Genomic DNA, 20,242 nt, shown 5'->3' on the forward strand with positions numbered 1-20,242 from the left:
TATACCACACCAGCCGACTTACAGGTGAAGTGTCACCTCACCTGGAAGGACTGTCTGGGGCCCTGAATGGTGGTGAGGGAGGAAGTGTAAGGGCAGGTGTAGCACTTGTTTCGTTTACAAGGGTAAGTGCCGGGAGGGAGATCGATGGGAAGGGATGGGGGGAAAACGAATGGACAAGGGAGTCGTGTATGGAGCAATCCCTGCGGAAAGCAGAAAGGGAAGGAGGGAAAGATGTGCTTGGTAGTGGGATCCCATTGGAGGTGGTGGAAGTTATGGAGAATTATACATTGAACATGGAGGCTGGTGGGATGGTAGGTGAGGACATGGGGAACCCTATCCCGAGTGGAGTGGCAGGATGATGGGGTGAGGGCAGATGTGCGTGAAATGGGAGAAATGCGTTTGAGAGCAGAGTTGGTGGTGGAGGAAGGGAAACCCCTTTCTTTAAAAAAGGAAGACATCTCCTTCGTCCTGGAATGAAAAGCCTCATCCTGAGAGCAGATGCGGCGGAGACGGAGGAATTGTGGGAAGGGGATAGCATTTCTGCAAGAGACAGGGTGGGAAGAGGAATAGTCCAGGTAGCTGTGAGAGTCTGTAGCTTATAGTAGATATCAGTAGATAAGCCGTCTCCAGAGATGGAGACTGAAAGAACAAGAAAGGGGAGGGAGGTGTCGGAAATGGACCAGGTAAATTTGAGAGCAGGGTGAAAGTTAGAGGCAAAGTTAATGAAGTCAACGAGCTCAGCATGCGTGCAGGAAGCAACGCCAATGCAATCGTCGATGTAGCGAAGGAAAAGTGGGGGACGGATACCAGTATAGGCTTGGAACATGGACTGTTCCACAAAGCCAACAAAAAGGCAGGCATAGCTGGGACCCATTCGGGTGCCCATGGCTACACCTTTGGTTTGGAGAAGTGGGAGGAGCCAAAGGAGAAATTATTGAGAGTAAGAACTAATCCCGCTAGACAGAAGAGAGTGGTGGTAGAGGGGGACTGGTTAGGTCTGGAATCCAAAAAGAAGCAGAGAGCTTTGAGACCTTCCTGGTGGAGGATGGAAGTATATAGGGACTGGACATCTCAATACTCATATTTTGTTTATCCTAGTAATTTTGTCAGCTCTTCATTCTCAATTACACATCCAAACCGTTTATCAAAAAAGGTTGCGTCATCTTTAAGATCTCCCATCGCCCAGGACATGTCCTCTTCTCATTGCTACCATCACAGAGGAGGTACAGACACACACACTCAATGCTATAGGAATAATTTCTTCCCTTCCACCATCAGATTTCTGAATGGACAATTAACCCATGAACACTACCTCACTATTTTTTTCTCTCTCTTTTTGCACTACTAGTGGATTCTGATTAATTGGGCCATCAGTTAAGCAGGTCAGCCACTTACTTGGGACTCTGAAAGAACAAAAACTTATCAAGAAAATAGCTGGAATTCATTCATTTATTTGGGACACCATGCTGCTTTATTGGGACAGGAGACTGTTGCCGAGATTTCTTACTAGCATCAGTCACATGTGCTGCATGGCCATTAGACACAACACTTGGTTTTGAGCAAACGGTTTTTAAATAGCATATGTTTTTGTCATTGATAGTTGGCAATAAATAAGCAGTAAGACAATTGAGAACCGTTTTATTCACTGTGTTTTCAAGCATTCAAGCTTGGAGATACCAGAAACAGCAGGGAGAGAGAATGAAACTATTTCACTACTTCAACAAGTTAGGAATTAGAAGAATTTGAAGGTATTGACAATCATCTTGAATGTTTCAATGAAAATGAAGATTTAGATGACGCAGTTGTTGGCAGCAGTATATGAAGGCACACCGTTATTGTAAACTTCTGAAGAAGTAGAGGTGCTATCATGCTTTCTTCATAATTGAATTTACATGCTGGGCTCAAGACAGATACTCTGAAATGAGAACACCAAGGAATTTAAAGTTGCTGACCCTCCTCACCTCTGATCCCCCAATGATGACTGGCTCATGGACTTTCAGTTTCTTTCTGGTCAATAACCAGTTCTTTGGTATTGCTGACGTTGAGTAGTTGTTGTGGCTGTGGCTCCACTCAGCCGGGTTTTCATTCTTCCTCCTATATGCTGACTTGTCCTCCACCTTTGATTTGGCCAATGATGGTTTTAGAGCTGTGGTTAGCCTCACAGATATAAGCATAAGGTGAGTGGAGCAGGGAGCTAAGCACACAGCCTTGTGGTGCTCCTGTGCTAAGAGACCATGGAGGAGATATTGTTGCCAATCCAAACTGACTGGAGTCTCCAAGTGAGGAAATCGAGAATCCAATTGCAGAAGGAAGTAATGAGACTAAGGTCTTAAAACTCCTTGATTAGTTTTGAGGGGATGATGGTATTGAATGTTGATCATTCTGATGTATGCATATTTGTTGTCCAGGTGTTCCAGGGTTGAGTGAAGAGCTAATGAAATGGTATTTGCTGTGGACTTGTTGCGCCGATAGGCAAATTGGAGTGGACCAAAGCGCTTCTCAGGCAGGAGTTAATGTGTTCCATCACCAAGCTCTCAAAGCACTTCATCACTGTGATGTAAATGCTACTGGACAAATGGTTATTAAGGAAGATTACCATGTTCATCTCAGGCACTGGTATAAGCGAAGACTGCTTGAACCAGGCGGGTACCTCAGACTTCCGAAGCGAGAGCTTAAAGATATCGGTAAATGCTTCCGCCAGTTGATCAGCACAGGTCTTTAGTATTTGGCCAGATATGCCACCTGGACCAGATGCTTTCCATGGGTTCAGATTCCTGAAAGATGCTCTCGTAGCGGCCTCAGAGACTGAAAGCACAGGGTCATCAGGTGCTGTGGGAGTTTGTGAAAGTTCCTCCAAGTTTTGACGATCAAGATGAGTACAGAAGGCATTGAGCTCATCTACAAACACAGCCTTGCTGTCACCGATGGCACTTGGCTTCACTTCATTCATCCTGGGCTTCTGCATGGGGAAGACTCTGAATAATTCTAGGGGGACACACTCATTTATGGCTGTTTTTATAAAGTCTGTGTCTTCATTCAGATCCTGTGATGAGTCCTTGAACACGGCTTTGTCCACTGACTTGAAACAATTCCATAGCCGCTCCTCTGCCTTTCACAACCACCTCCTTGTTATCCTTATTGCTGAAGCTTTGCTCTTTAGTCTCTGCAGTTATGAGAAGGACAGCCAAATGATCAGATTTCCCGATATGCAGTCTGGGCATGGAATGGTAAACGTTCCTTACCGTAGTACAGCAGTGATTGAATGTGTTGGGTCCCCTGGTGCTATAGGTTATATGCTGATGATGACTGGGCAGAAATTTCTTCAGACAAGTCTGATTGAAGTCCCCGATTCTGACTTGAAAGGTATCAGGATTGGCTATTTTAGTTCAGTGTTAGCAGCATTCAATATCTCAACTGCCTGCTTAATATTGGCTTTTGGTGGTATAAAAATTGCAGTCAGGATCTTGGAGGAGAACTCTCTGAGTAAGAACGGTCAGCAATTAACCGTTAGATGTTCCATGGACAGATGGGTTGAGTACATCTTGGAATTATTTGAAGATAGCAGGTTTGAAGATTTACCAGATTTAAATCAAATAACTAATCAACCTAAAATATTGATGTCAGAGATGGAAAGTGCAATTCAGAGTCTACAAGTCAGAAAAGCAGCTGATGAAGATAAGATTTCCACTGAAATTGTGAAATCATTTGGTCTGAAGGGAAAAATGAACCATTTTGTGATATTTAACAACATTTATGTGACAGGAAATCTTCTTGAGGACTTTCTCAAATCGGTATTTATCGCCTTACCAGAACAGCCAAGGACAATAAAATGTAACGAACGCAGGACGATAAGCATAATGTCTCACTGCGTTAAGCTACTATTGAAAATAGTGTTTGGTAGAATGAAAGGTACTATTAGCAATGAAACTGGAGAAACGCAGTTTGGCTTTCGTAAAGGCTAAGGAACAAGGGAAGGAATATTTGCAATGAGAAACGTCATGGAGAGATGCACTGAGGCACAAAGGACCATCTACTTTGCTTTATTGACTATGAAAGGGCTTTTGATAAAGTAAGACACGAGAAAGTAATAGAGGTGCTGAACAAGTCCAATCTGGGATGGAGGAATGTGCAGGTAATAAGAAACTTGGAAACAGAAAGCAGCAGTCAGGGTAGAAAATGAGCTATCACTATGGGCGTGTATTAAATGAGGTGTAAGGCAAGGCTGTGTTGGATCGCCAGATCTGTTCAATCTTTATGGAGAATGGATTTTTCAGGAATGTGACCATCAGGAGACAGGTATTCCAATCAGAGGCCAGAAGGTGGATAACATCAGGGATGCGGACGACACCGAGTTGTTAGCTGACAGCGAATGTGAACTGCAAATTATGCTGAATAAAGTGAATGAGAAAAGCCTTGACTACAGACTTAAAATCAACCCTAAGAAAACAAAATTGATGGTGGTAAGCAAAACAAACACTGAAGACTCATCCATGATGGTATTGTTACAAGTGAATGGACAAGACATTGAACAGGTGTGATAGTTTGATTATCTTGGCAGTTGTATGACAGATGACGGGTGATGTGAAGTTGAGATCAGAAGGAGAACAGGTATGGCCAAGAGCCAGTTCATGAGGCTAACAGATCTACTATGCAACCAGAAGGTAGGTATCCAAAGTAGAATCCGCTTTGAGTGTTACGTATGGTCAGTGCTGAGAGATGGATCAGAAACATGGACCCTGAAGAAGGATGACATGAAACAAATGAATGCTTTTGAAATGTGGTGCTATGGACGAATGTTGAAGATCAGCTGGGTAGAGAAAGTTTCAAATGAGAGGGTTTTGTCCGAAGTTGATTGACCATGGATATTGCTGGAGAAGATCATGAAGGTAAAAGTTGCTTATTATGGCCACGTTACGCAGAGAGATAACATCTTGTCGGACTTGCTGTATGGAAGGGTGGAGGGAAAGAAAGGAAAAGGAAGGCAAAGAACAACGTGGCTGGATAACATCAAGGATTGGACCAAGCTGGACAAGACTAGTGATGTTGTGAACAACTGTCAGGACAGAGCGGTGTGGAGGGAAATCGTCCGCCAACTGGAAATTCCCAATGCGACCTAATGACGACGACAATGTTCCAAGTCAGGGGAATAAGAGCGCAACAAAACTGCCACATCTAAAACCCTCAAAGAGTTTATCATGAAATACAGACCCTACTTCTGCCTTCTCCAAATCAGCAGTTTGGTCTATCTTGGGTAAGAAACCTTCGGTCTTACTGATGCACTTGGCCTGTCTGGAGTAAGCCAGGTCTCCGTGAGGCACGGAACAAGCAACTTCCCATTTCTCTCTGATGCAACAATCTTGCTGTTAGGTCCTCAACCTTGTTCTCCAGCAACTGAACATTTGTTAACAAGTAGAGGGAGTTTCATTCCTCTGCACCTCAGCCTGGCTTGGAGTGTAAGTCCTTCCTCTCTTTCGGCCATGATGATATACCTTCAGCCATTTAAAGATGCCTTTCCTGAATGCTTAAGAGTTGAGTCCACCGAGTCCTCCAGAACAAGATGAAATTGCTAGTTCATTCTGGTTCAAAATATGTTGCTTAAAGGGAAATTAGAGTTCAGTGAGATAAATTCAGAATATTTGTAAGCAGCCTGCAACACGTCACCATGGTTCATGGGTGTTAGCTTACCAAGGATAACCACACAAATACCCACACATTACAACAGTAGTGTACCGAAGAGCATCTCTCAGCGCACAACACGTCGAACCTTGAAGTGGGTGGGCTACACCAGCCGAAGACCACCCCTGGTTCCACTCCAATACCTATTAAAGAGGCCATAGACTGTATATCCATATGGAGAGCAATCAATTTTCATTCCATGACTTTTTTTTGAGTCGTAACCTTCCAACTACACCCATGGACAAGACTTTGTCAAATACCATTTGAAAATACTTAATTAATCTGATTTATTAACAACTGTTATAAGATGAAGAGCATGACAAGACGAAAAATCCATTTTGATTTATCTCCATAGCACAACATTACATACGTAGTTGCAAATTTAAAATACTGGAGACAGCAACTCAGGCAGCAGCAGGTTAATGTCCTTTCTACAGAACTGGTTAACAGTTAGAAAATAGGCTCATTTTAAACGTGAAAGAGGAAGGGTCAAAAGGAAAGCTGATGATAGGACAAAAACCAAGGAAAAATAGATAACACATAGGTGTCAGCTGAGGTAGTAGGTTTAGTAATGGGAGACGATACATAAAATGGGGAGAATGAGGGGAGATTTGATCAAGGTATACAAAATTATGAGGAGTATAGAGAGGGTACGCAAGCAAGCTTTTTCCACTGAGTGGGTAAGACTAGAACTTGAGGTCATGGAGTAAGGGTGAAAAGTGAAACATTTAGGGACACTGACTACAGAAAATGGGATGCCATGTTGTAGTTAAATAAGACAATTGGAATAATGTCTGCAGTTCTGGTCATCTCCCGACAGGAAAGGTATCAATAAGCTTGAAAAAGTGCAGAGAAAATTTACAAGGACTTGAGGACCTGAGTGACTAGCAAAGGTTGAATAAGTTAGGACTTTATTCCCTGGAGAGTAGGAGAACGAGTGGAGATTTGACAGGGAATATACGGAATTATGAGGGGTATAGATAAATGCAAGAAAGCTTTATCCGCAGAACTAAAGGTCACAGGTTAAAAGTGAAAGGAGAAATATTTAAGAGGAAGATGAGGGGGAATGTCTTCACTCAGAGAGTGCTGAGAGTGTGGAGCGAACTGCCAAGGCAAATGGTGGATGGTGGGGGGGGGGGGGGGGGGTTCAATGCAACACTTATGGGAAATTTGGATAGATACGTGGATGGGAGGGGTATGGAGGGCTATGGTCCGGGGGCAGGTCGATGGGTCTAGGCAGAATAACAGTTTGGCACATAGACTAGATGGGCCGATGGGCCTGTTTCTGTGCTGTAGACGGTAGAAATAGAGGGAGAAGAGGGAAAAGAAATAACACATATGTTGGAAATGGGAGCATTGAGCACAACAGCTGCTGATTATTATGGAAAATGTTGGTTAAAAAGAACCTCACAGGTTAGGCAACGTCTGTGGAGAAAGAAAAATTTAGTTACATCAGAAATGGGCCAGAATGTAAAAAACGGGCTCAGGGATCACCAGGGTCTCCCTCCCCTCTATTTGTGACATTTACTGAGAGGAGACGAAAGGCCTAGAGCATTGTTGAGGATCCTCACCACCCATCACACAATCTCTCTGACCCACTACCGCCAGGAGGGAGGTACTGGAGCATCAGGAAAAGGACTGTCAGACTGGGTAACAGCTTCATTCTCCAGGCTGTGTCTAATGAATACCTGGCACCATCGAGTTCTCATCACCCGGGCAGCGAGCTGCTTACAGTTTACTGTGCTGTGCACAACACGCATTTTGAATGGCATTATTTGTGATAATCTTTTGTTTTATGTTCTGTATGTGATATATATTTTACGGGTGCACCACGGTCTGGAGGAATGTTAAGTCCTTTGGTTGTATACAGTATATGTATAGTCAGGTGACAATAAATTTGAACATGAAGAGCAACTAAAAATCTGCAGTTGTTGGAAATCTGAAAGAAAGAACCCAGTGCCTGGAAAAAGGGGACTAAAACTGCAGTTTGACAGCCCTGCGTTATGAATGGTCACTGATTCCCCTCCACGCGGACACCGTCTGACCCGCTGAAGATCCCTAGCATGTCCTGCTCTCACACCAGAACAGACCAGTTCTGACTTGCATTTGCAAGTAGTGAGTTCAATGTTGGAAAAAGATATTGTTTCTCGAGCTTGTTTGGAAGAGTGCAAGAGGTCAAAGACAGGTCCTAATCGGAGTAGGATGGAGAAACAAAGTCACGGCCAAGATCACCATCACTGACCGAACTGATGTGTTCTGTAAACTGTGTTTGGCTTTCCTACTGTAGAAGAGAGCACAGCTTGAGCACTGAATGAAGTGCCAAGTGAATACCGCACTTGGAGAATGGAGCAAACACGAGGAAATCTGCAGATGCTGGGAATTTAAACAACACACACAAAATGCTGGTGGAACACAGCAGGCCAGGCAGTATCTACAGGGAGAAGCACTGTCGACGTTTCAGGCCGAGACCCTTCGTCAGGACTGACTGAAAGGAGAGATACTAAGAGATTTGAAAGCAGTAGGGGGAGGGGGAAATGCGAAATGACAGGAGAAGACCAGAGAGGATGGGATGAAGCTAAGAGCTGGAAAGGTGATTGGCGAAAGTGATACCGAGCTGGAGAAGGGAAAGGATCATGGGACGGGAGGCCTCAGGAGAAAGAAAAGAGGAGGGGGGAAGCACTGGAGCAAGAGGAAAAAAACAAACAACTAAATATGTCAGGGATGGGGTAAGAAGGGGAGGAGGGACATTAACGGAAGTTAGAGAAGTCAATGTTCACGCCATCAGGTTGGAGGCTACCCAGCCGGTATATAAGGTGTTGTTCCTCCAACCTGAGTGTGGCTTCATTTTGATGGTAGAGGAGGCCATGGATAGACACATCAGAATGGGAATGGGACGTGGAATTAAAATGTGTGGCCACTGGGAGATCCTGCTTTCTCTGGCAGACCGAGCGTAGGTGTTCAGCGAAATGATCTCCCAGTCTGCGTCGGGTCTCACCAATATATAAAAGGCCACACCGGGAGCACTGGACACAGTATACCACACCAGCCGACTCACAGGTGAAGTGTCACTGCACCTGGAAGGACTGTCTGGGGCCCTGAATGGTGATGAGGGAGGAAGTGTAAGGGCAGGTGTAGCACTTGTTCTGTTTACAAGGCTAAGTGCCAGGAGGGAGATTGGTGGGAAGGGATGGGGGGGGACGAGTGGACAAGGGAGTCGCGTAGGGAGCGATCCCTGCAGAAAGCAGAAAGGGAGGGGAGGGAAAGATGTGCTTGGTAGTGGGATCCCATTGGAGGTGGCGGAAGTTACGGAGAATTATACGTTGGACTTGGAGGCTGGTGGGGTGGTAGGTGAGGACAAGGGGAACCCTATCACGAGTGGGGTGGCGGGTGGATGGGGTGAGGGCAGATGTGTGGGAAATAGGAGAGATGCGTTTGAGAGCAGAGTTGATGGTGGAGAAAGGGAAGCCCACGATGAACAAGGGGGGATAAGACAGTATCAAGGTATGCAGAAATGAGTTCGGTGGGGCAGGAGCAAGCTGAGATAATAGGTCTACTTGGACAGGCAGGTTTGTGGATCTTGGGTAGGAGGTAGAAACGGGAAGTGCGCGGTGTGGGAACTATGAGGTTGGTGGCAGTGGATGGGAGATCCCCAGAATCTTGGGTAGGAGATAGACTGCATTGACGCTGCCTCCTGCACGCATGCTGAGCTTGTTGACTTCATCAACTTTGCCTCCAACTTTCACCCTGCCTTCAAATGTACCTGGTCCATTTCCGACACCTCCCTCCCCTTTCTTGATCTTTCTGTCTCCATCTCTGGAGATGGCCTATCTCCCGATATCTACTATAAGCCTACAGACTCTCACAGCTACCTCGACTATTCCTCTTCCCACCCTGTCTCTTGCAAAAATGCCATCCCCTTCTCACAATTCCTCTGTCTCCACCGCATCTGCTCTCTGGATGAGGCTTTTCATTCCAGGATGAAGGAGATGTCTTCCTTTTTTAAACAAAAGGGCTTCCCTTCTTCCACCATCAACTCTGCTCTCAAACACATCTCTCCCAATTCTTGCACATCTGCCCTCACCCCATCCACCTGCCACCCCACTCGGGATAGGGTTCCCTTTGTCCTCACCTACCACCCCACCAGCCTCTAGGTCCAACGTATAATTCTCCGTAACTTCCGCCACCTCCAACGGGATCCCACTACCAAGCACATTTTTCCCTCCCCCCTTTCTGCTTTCTGCAGGGATTGCTCCCTACGCGACTCCCTTGTCCACTCGTTCCCCCCCCCCATCCCTTCCCACAAATCTCCCTCCCAGCACTTATCCTTGTAAGTGGAACAAGTGCTACACCGGCCCTTACACTTCCTCCCTCACCACCATTCAGGGCCCCAGGCAGTCCTTCCAGGTGAGGTGACACTTCACCTGTGAGTCGGCTGGTGTGGTATACTGCATCCGGTGCTCCCGGTGTGGCCTTTTATATATTGTTGAGACCTGACGCAGACTGGGAGACCGTTTCGCTGAACACCTACGCTCTGTCGGCCAGAGAAAGCAGGAACTCCCAGTGCCCACACATTTTAATTCCACGTCCCATTCCCATTCTGATATGTCTATCCATGGCCTCCTCTACTGTCAAAATGAATCCAAACTCAGGTTGGAGGAACAACACCTTATATACCGGCTGGGTAGCCTTCAACCTGATGGCATGAACACTGACTTCTCTAACTTCTGTTAATGCCCCTCCTCCCCTTCTTACCCCATCCCTGACATGTTTAGTTGTTTGTTTTTCTCTCTCTCTCTGCCCATCACTCTGCCTGTTCTCCATCTCACTCTGGTGCTCCCCCCTCCCCCTTTCTTTCTCCTGAGGCCTCCCGTCCCATGATCCTTTCCCTTCTCCAGCTCTGTATCACTTTCGCCAATCACCTTTCCAGCTCTTAGCTTTATCCCACCCCCTCCAGTCTTCTCCTATCATTTTGCATTTTCCCCTCCCCCCACTACTTTCAAATCTCTTACTATCTTTCCTTTCAGTTAGTCCTGACGAAGGGTCTCGGCCTGAAACGTTGACTGTACTCCCTATAGATGCTGCCTGGCCTGCTGTGTTCCACCAGCATTTTGAGTGTGTTGCTTGGAGATTGGAGAGCAGTTTTGAACAGCGTATCTAAGAAAAGATGTGCTGGCATTGGAGAGGGTCCAGAGGAAGTTCACGGGAATGAAAGGTTAAATACATGAGGAGCATTTGATGACTCTGGGTCTGAACTCGATGGAGTTCAGAAGAATGGGGCAGGGGGCAGAATATTGAAAGGGCTAGAGTGGACATGGAGAGGATGTTTCTAATAGTGGGCGAGTCTAGGACCAGAGGACACAGACTCAGAATAGAGGGATGTCTGTTTAGAACAGAGCAGAGTAGGAACTTCTTTAGCCAGACAGTGGTGAATGCGTGGAAATCCAAGACATTGAAGTGGAGGTTGAAAGGTAAGGATGACAAATGTTACACCCTGCAATGGCAGGGGTTGAGAGGGTTAATAAATCAGCCATGATGGAACGGCAGAGCAGACTTGATGGTCTGAATGGCTTAATTCTGTTCCTCTGTCTTATGGTCTTACACTGGATGTAGGGTTTAGGTTCTAGGAAGGGGAGAGGTTTAAAAAAAATTGTTGAACTTTCTGATGCTGCATGGGAAGGTGTTGCTACAAATGGATGAGAGGTCACATGATAGAGGTTTGCCCCCACCCCCCCAGGCCAATGACTCTGTTTTTCAGGCACACTGAATGTTTCTCAGCACCTTAAAAATACACAACATCTGGAGATCTTTAAAACATCTTTTCAACCCTGATTAACTTTTAAACAGCTTTAAAGTTTTTGGGGCCTTTATCCAGATTAGAGTCTGAATTAAACATCTGAGATTTCATATACAGTTCCAGATCAATATTCTGATCAGATGAAAGATACTTCAATTTAACAAGGAGAGGTCAAAACAGACATCTCTGTGTGAGATTCTTTATTCAGACAATTTAAGAGAAATATAAAATTGTACCTTTTCCTTGAGCCTTCTTTTTAGCCTATCTTTGGAAGACTCCAATAAATTAACTTTTGGTTGGTCCACCTGCCGATCCGGAACGCTGTCTTTGCGTTTGATTTCAGCGTTCCGGAGGTTCTGTGGACTGGGACTGTTGGGCGGGTCTGTGGGCTTGTTCAGCTCCTCTGCTGTCTGGGCAGAGCCTTTGGAGAGGTCCTCCCCCGGAGCATTATTGCTGTCTTTGGCATTCCGGTTCAACTCCTTGTGGTTGGGAGAGTGTTTCTGGTTGTGCTGCCATCTGCGCTGTTGGCTGTAGCCGTGGTTCGGCGCACCCTGCTTTCCACCTGCGTGCGACGCGGGGGGCTGGTACTGTCTGGAGTGATCCCGGTTATGCTTTGCGTTGCTGGGCTGATGCTCCCCGTGCTGTTGCTGCGGATTTTTGTTTCCTCCTGAAGACCTCTGCTGTCTCCTGTAAACAGAGGCAGCGTCTTTTAACCAGGATGCATTCACGGGGTAGAATGTATTTCAGTTCAAGTCTAATTAGCATTTAAACATACATGAATCCAACAAAATGAAACAGCTTTCCTCCAGGGCCAATGTTCAAAGCATATTATCAACAGCACACGGCACATAGCACATATGGTTACGGTTTAAGGAAATCATGCAGTCACAAAAGAGAAAAATAATAATATAACCCAAGTGGCATGACTGTAGATGATCCTGCTCCAGCTGGTTCTTCCACTGAGTGAACACTGAAGGCAGCCGTCAGCAACCACTGCAGGACAGCACCAAGCGCACACTGAGGAGCAGCACTGAGCAAACACTGGAGAGCAGCAGTGAGCGAACACTGGAGAGCAGCAGTGAGCGAACACTGGAGGCAGCAGTGAGCGAACACTGGAGGCAGCAGTGAGCAAACACTGGAGGCAGCGCTGAGCGAACACTGGAGGCAGCGCTGAGCGAACACTGGAGGCAGCAGTGAGCGAACACTGGAGGCAGCAGTGAGCGAACGCTGGAGGCAGCAGTGAGCGAACGCTGGAGGCAGCAGTCAGCGAACACTGGAGGCAGCAGTGAGCGAACACTGGAGGCAGCACTGAGCGAACACTGGAGGCAGCACTGAGCGAACACTGGAGGCAGCACTGAGCGAACACTGGAGGCAGCACTGAGCGAACACTGGAGGCAGCACTGAGCGAACACTGGAGGCAGCAGTGAACAAATAATGGAGAGCAGCTCAGTGTAAGATTCTGCATCCCTCACTAGCCAAGCCCACACTGTATCCTTACAATTCCGAACCTTCTTCTCAAAGAGCTAGAGCATCTTAAAACAAACTCTGCTAAACATGGCAACTCTACTGCTAATCATAAACAAAAGAGATTCTGCAGATGCTGGAAATCACCCTGAGTCCTGATGAAGGGTCTTGGCCCGGAAGGTTGACTCTTTATTCTCCTCCATGATCCTGTCTGATGTGCTGAGATCCTGCAGCATTTGTGAGTTAGTCCAAACTGCTAATGTTTATTAATGGAGTCACAGGAGAACACATTCCTGGTACAGCTCTACAAAACCCTGGTTAGACTACAAGGTGTACTGTGCTCAGTTCTGGTCGCCTCATTATAGGAAGGATGTGGAAGCTTTAGAGAGGGTGCAGAGGAGATTGACTAGGATATTGCCTGGGTTAGAAAGCAGGTCTTATGAAAATAGGTTGAGTGAACTTGGGTTTTTTCTTTTGAGTGAAGGAGGATGAGGTATGACTTGATAGAAGTGTACAAGATGATAAAGGCATGGATAGAGTGGACAGCCAGAAGCTCTTTCCCAGCGCAGAAATAGCTAATGTGAGGGGGCATAACTTTAAGGTGATTGAAGGAAAGTATGGGGGGGGGGGTGTCAGAGGTAGAGAGTGGTGGGAGTGTGGAACACCCTGCCAGGGGTGGCAGTACAGGCAGATACGCACTGGAGACATTTTCGATAGACACATGAAAGAAAGATGGAGGGCTGTGTGGGAGGGAAGAGTTAGATTGATCTCAGAGTAGGTTAAGAGGTCAGCACAATATTGTGGGCTGAAGGGCCTGTGCTGTGGTGTCTAGTTCTCTGGGGAAAGCCAATAGGAAGTCAACAACACTCTGAGTATGTTGCTCTATATTGCTATTTTATCTGTAATTAATGTTTTTAAACCAGTCATTGGAGGAGCTTATTCCCAAGAATGTAAACGGTCCTCAGGGCCAGGTTTTAATGTCGAGCCTGTGCTAAACTGGCAGAGGTTAAATTAAATGCATTTGAGATAACTCCTTAGACTTAATGTCATGAGTGATGTAAGATCAGCAGTTCACCTGTTGAGAAAGAGGCTATGGCCTAAATCAGAACTGAAACAAATTGAAAATCAAATGTTTGAAGTTACAGGTAAGTGAACACCTGTGAGAGGATAGAGTCAGGGACTGAAGAGAGGTCTGCAATGCTGCTCCTGACTGACTGAAGGGTGCAAATCACTGATGATTTTAAATAAGGTGGATGAGAACAAGACAAACAATTCTAGAACAGCAATATAAAATACTGCAATTGCTGGCAACCTAAAATAAAATAGAACACTGGTTGCATCTGTAAGAGAATAAAACTGGGTTAATGTTAAACGGTTTAATCAGAACTAGTTAGTCTTGTTTAACAAGGCTGTTTAACAAGAAATTGATGAATGCAAAATTCAAAGAAAATTTATTATTGAACTACGTATTTGACATCATGTACTACCCTGAGATTCATTTTCTTGCCGACATTCACAGTAGAACAAAGAAATACAACAGAATCAATGAAACACTACAAAGACTGACAAACAACCAATGTGCAAAAGAAGACAAATTGTATAAATGCAACCAAACACAATTAATAAATAAATAGTAAATAAATAATACTGAGAACAAGGGTTGTACAATCCTTAAAAGTGAGTCCATAGGTTGCAGAATCAGTTCATTGTTATGCTGAGTGAAGTTCAGTGATGTTATCCTCTCTGGTTCAGGAGCCTGATGGTTGAGGGGTAATAGCCGTTCTTGCACCTAGTGGTGAGGGACCTGAGGCTCTTTTACCTCCTTCCTGATGGTAGCAATGAGGAGAGAGCATGGCCTGGATGGTGGAGGTCCTTGATGATGGTGCTGCTTTCTTGTGGCAGCGCTCCTTGTAGATCTGCTCAATGATTGCGAGGGCTTTTCCCGTGATGGACTGGGCTGTATCCACTACTTCTTGCAGGCTTTTCTGCTCTTGGCCATACCAGGCCATGAAAAGTGGTCTCCACTGTGCTTCTAGAGAATGACACGGCGAATCTGCAGAAACTTTTAAGACAGTAGTCATTGCTGTGCCTGCTTTGCCACTTACATGCTGGTTCAAGGTCAGATCCACTGAAATTACTCACCCTCCATTCCCCTAATGAGGGCTGTCTCATGAACCTCCGGTTTCTTCCTGTTGAAGTCCATAATCAGCTCCTTGGTCTTGCTGTCATTGAGTGAGAGGTTGTTGTGGCACCACTCAGCCAGATTTTCAATCTCCCTCCAATATGCCAATGCATCTCCACCTTGGATTCAGCCAATGGCAGTGCTGTGTAACAGAGCTAGACCCCAAGGTTTGTAATATACCAAGTTGAAAAGCGAGATTAGCTTTATTTGTCACATGTACATCAAAACATGCAGTGAAATGTGTGCCCACAACTTACTAACCCTAACTGTACGTCTCTGGACTGTGAGAGGAAACCAACGCCATCATGGGGAGGACATACAAACTCCTTACAGGCAGCGGCAGGAATCGAATACATCTGGAATACAGTACAGGGAAGTGTATGGTCATGCACTTTGGTATAAGGAATAAAGGCATGGACTATTCTCTAAATACAGAGATCAGCAGTGCCGAAGGATTTGGGAGTCATTGGGCAGGATTCTTTAAAGGTTAACTTGCAGGTTGTGTCGGTGGTGAGGAAGGCAAATGCAATGTTAGCATTCATTTCAAGAGGACGAGAATATAAAATCAAGGATGTAATGTTGAGGCTTTTTAAAGCACTGGTCAGACCACCCTTGGAGCACGTTGAGCAGTTTTGGGCCTCTTTACCTAAGAGAAGATGTGCTGGCGTTGGAGAAGGTCCACAGGAGCTTCACAAGAATGATCAGAGGAATGAATGAGCAGTCCTGTTTTAGGATGCTGCTCTACAGTCAAATATGTTAGATCGTTACATTTCCTGTAGTGGGGGAGTCTGGGACCAGAGGGCACAGCCTCAGAATAGAAAGATGTCCATTTAGAACAGAGATGAGGAGGAATTTCTTTAGCCAGGGTGTGGTGAGAATCTGTGGAATTTATTGCCACAGATGGCTATGGAGGCCAAGTGATTGGGTCCTTTTAAAGCAGAGATTAATAGGTTCTTGATTAGTCAGGGTGTCAAAGGTTTTGGCGAGGAGAATGGAGTTAAGAGGGATAATATATCAGCCATGATGCAATGGCAGAACAGATTCCATGGGCCAAATAGCCTAATTCTACTCCTATGTCATCGGGTTAGATTGACAGACCCACTGCTTTGGCCTGGAGGACCTTTAAAAGAATAGATTACAGCAATCTCTTTTGTTGACATTCTCCAGCCATAAGTCCAGGCTGCTGTTGACGCAAAGTCCTACCATAATTTTGTAAATGAACAATAAGTACAGAATGTCATGTAGGAAGAAACACAATAAATCTTATTGTTTACAATGAGATATTCCATTATGAATCCAAAGTTCAAAGTAAATTTATTACAAAAGTACATATATATCACCATATACAACTCTGAGATTTGTTTTCATTGTAGATACAAAGAAACACAATAGAATCAATGAAAGACTGCACCCAACAGGATGGAGTCCAGAAGCTGTGGGAACATTTCAGTGTTGGGGTGAGTGAAGTTCTCTCCTCTGGTTCAAGAACTGGATGGTTGAGGGGTAATAGCTCTCCTGAACCTGGTGGTGTGGATCTTGAGGCTCCTGTACCTCCTTCCTGATGGCGGCAGTGAGAAGAGAGCACGGTCTGGATGGTTGGGGTCCTTGATGATGGGTGCTTCTTTCCTGCTACAGCGAGCGCTCCGTGTAGATGTGCTCAATGCACCAAAGAAACTAAATTCAGCAGTTCTTCTCAACTAACCTCAAGAACTAGATGTCCTCTTGTAATAATTAGATTAGATCAGCTTTATTTATCACATTCAGATGAAAAGATACTGTGAAATGTGTTGTTAGTGTCAAATCAAATCAGCAAGGATTACTCTAGAACAGGAGTTCCCAACCTTTTCTGTACATGACCCCTACTATCAACTGAGTGGTAGGTGGACTCCAGGTTGGGAACCCCTGTCCTAGGGGAATCTGAAACACCCATAGGAAACCTACAGGGTCATGGGTAGAACAAACAAACTCCTGACAGACAGTCATAGGGCTGATAACTGTAAATCATTTGCGCTAACCATTACACTACACTAAAATGTTAAATAGAGAAACTATGCATATTGGAATACTGTGACAAAAGGGGAAGCTGAGATATTGTGGTGACAGGATATATTTAATAGTAGCAAGTTTCTCTGAACATTGTATCCTGTTAATGGTCTTGGCTGTTGCAGATCACAGAAGACAAAGGGGGATGCTTTGCATTGAGCTCACTTACAGGAATCTTGTACACACTGGAGTTCACTGACTGGTGACACATGACATTGACCTTGACAGCATGGGGAGGCTGGGGAAACTTCCTACGGAAGAGCAGAGGAGGAGGAAGAAACCAGAGGAAGTCGCCCCAAGAACACCCTCACTCACCTTCCAGCAGCTGCTTTCAGACCAGTTTTGGAAGAGGCCTAGGAGCAAGTGCACAGACTGCCCTCTCCACCATTGATGGTGCATTGCAGCAAGAATACTGGATGGGAAAGAAAATAATGAAGTAAGTCACAAGATAAGAGCTCCCTTATGCAGGGCCCGATCTGGGGATGACTGGAAGGAGGTGGCCATACACCCTTGCTTCCTCCACTTCCTCCTCCTCTTCAGTTACAGTGGCACTGTGGAACTCCTCATCTTGCTTTGAAATGGGATCCTATGTGAATCAGGTTTGGAAAACCTCCTCCCACTTCTTCAGAATACTGGGACATCTAATTTATTCACTGCCCTGATTAGACGATGCTGAATTTATCTACACTAAAATCAGGCACACAGTTGAGCACAGAAGAAAATAAAGACAAAGTTAGAAAACAAAAACCTAGGGAGAAACAAGACTCACTGCGAATAATTTTAAATACCAGCGTGAACAGGTTGTGAATAACAATCTTTTTAGCTTAACCAACATACTTTTTTAAAGAGTAACACACAGAAACAGTTGGAGGAACTCAGCAGGTCAGGGAGCATCTATGGACAGGAATAAAGAGTTGAAGTTTTGGAACGAGACCCTTCATCAGGACTCAATCGAGAGGAAAAGTCTAGGCCTGAAATGCCGACAGTTTATTCCCGTCCATAGGTGCTGCCTGACTTGTTGAGTTCCTCCAGAGTTTTATGTGTGTGTGCGTGTTACTCGGAATTTCCAGCATTTGCAGAATCTCTTGTGTTTATGAACATTCCTTTTGTTTTCAACCAGAACTATTAAAGCTAGAAGTTGAGCGAGGTTTTATCTATGGTGACCAGTAGTCTGACTCACCTCCGATCATTCCTTCGTCTCCGGAATAATTTCTTGGTTTGTGCAACTTCAGCTTCATTCGATAATGGTTGATAGACCTGGAAGAAATGAACAGGTTGCCTGTTAAAATGTTGTCTTGAGAATGTAGACATATTACAGTGCTGGCTCGGTGGAAGACGAGTTTGATTGCGTCCATCTGCGGCTGCACTGGTGCATGATGATTGCTGCATCATCACTCTACTGGTCATGACAATTCTCTTGTGGCAGTGTTTTTCTGCTGTCAGAGCTATATGTGCTGTGTGTGACTGTGGGTGCTATCTTTTGTACCTTGGTTCTGGAGGAACACTGTGAGGGAGAGAGCGAGCCTGTGGCCTGCCGAACTGTTGGGTAAACAATGGTTTTTGTTGGACTGCAGATCATGATATCTCTTGGGGGCTTTGCTGGGTGGGCAGTAGGAGCTGGTCGCCGATGTTTTCTGCTGAATGGGTGGGGAGAGGGGGAAGATGATGCTTTGCTGCAGTTTATGCATGCGAGGGGGGAGAGAGTGCGTTGGGGTTCTAATGATTTTCTGTTGTTCATTGTTTGGGGTTCTCTTCTCTCTTTGTGGATGTCTGCAAAAAATAAAAATTTTGGGTTGTAAGTTGTGTACATTCTCCGATATTAAACGGACCATTTGGCTCTATTCATGTGTATGGTTGAATGACAATTGAAATTGAGTTAGCTTCTACTGAACCACAAGTATTATTTCCAAAGCTCTGTTATCAACAGCTGAGTCTATCACACCACCAGCTCACTCAGCTCCTAAGCAGGTTTTGTATGCCAAATGGTGTGTTTAACATTCAAGATTAAATAAGCACAAGAATCCTCAGAAGCCCATGGTCTACAGATGTACTCATTCCACCTCTGATATCCGTGCATTCGGCTGGGATCCGAAGATCCGGAATTCCCTCAAAAACATCTCTTTCCTTCCTTATGACACTCCAACATAACTACAATACCGGCCACGTGTTTGGCCATGTACTCTGTCATCACCTTAGAGGACAGTGTGTCAAATTTTGCTTGATATTACTCATACATCAAGCTTTGCTGTTGTTCACAGGCTAACAGATTCCACAATGCTTCCAGGTGGAAGGGCACTGCTGGAAAGGGAAAATTATTGTCGGTTTTCCACCCAGTATCAGCAGCACAGGTTGGATGTCTTTAGATTAGGTACAATGGAGGTAGGTGGCTTTAGATAAAGAACAATATGGTGGAGGCAGATACGTTAGGGACATTTAAGAGACTCTTAAGATAGGCACATGGATGATGGAAACATTGAGGGACATGTAGGAGGGAAGGGTTAGATTGATCGTAGAATAGGTTAAAGGATCAGTTGCAACATCGTAGGCTGAACTGTTCTATGTTCTGTACCTGTGTGAAGCATTCACATACAGTACCAACTGGATATAGATTAATACCCCTTGTGCACTGTGATGCTTAGGTTTCGGTACAGCGTGGAGAATATGTAAAGCTCCTCTAAGCACTTAATGAAGACCAGCGAAAATAAACGTGCAAATACTCACCTAATTAAGATTAAGAAACTGTAGAGATAATAATTTATAAGCTACTAAAATATATGAACTTGCATGCTCAGAGCCTTGCTATCTACAACACTTGTGGCACATCCGTACCCTCAAAAGATCATTTTAACAGTTTTAATTGGCAGAGGGATCTTGGGGTACAAGTTCATAGCTCTCTGACAGTGATTACACAGGTTGATAGAGTGAATAAGAAGGCATGTGGCTTGCTTGCCTTCATTAGTCAAGGCACTGAGTTCAAAAGACAGCAAGTTATGTTGCAGAGTTATAAGACTCTACAGCTTATTGTTCTGGTTGACCCATTAAGGAAGGATGTGAATCTTTGGAGAGGGTGCAGAAGAGATTTA

At 45.1% G+C, this 20,242-nt stretch overlaps 1 protein-coding gene across 3 annotated transcripts in view; it reads right to left on the reverse strand.

Annotated features, from left to right (window-relative positions):
- The window catches only part of ctif (CBP80/20-dependent translation initiation factor), a 226,744-nt gene that overhangs the window by 36,301 nt on the left and 170,201 nt on the right, over positions 1-20,242 (reverse strand). For all 3 annotated transcript variants that reach the window (XM_059989755.1, XM_059989754.1, XM_059989753.1), the window contains exons 7-8: positions 18,340-18,416; positions 11,707-12,157 (exon numbers count right to left, since the gene is read on the reverse strand). In XM_059989755.1, coding sequence (XP_059845738.1) covers positions 11,707-12,157; positions 18,340-18,416 — 528 coding nt within the window. The remainder of the gene's footprint in view (positions 1-11,706; positions 12,158-18,339; positions 18,417-20,242) is intronic.

This window comes from Hypanus sabinus, chromosome 14, assembly GCF_030144855.1.
Source record: "Hypanus sabinus isolate sHypSab1 chromosome 14, sHypSab1.hap1, whole genome shotgun sequence".
Taxonomy (NCBI): Eukaryota; Metazoa; Chordata; class Chondrichthyes; order Myliobatiformes; family Dasyatidae; genus Hypanus; species Hypanus sabinus.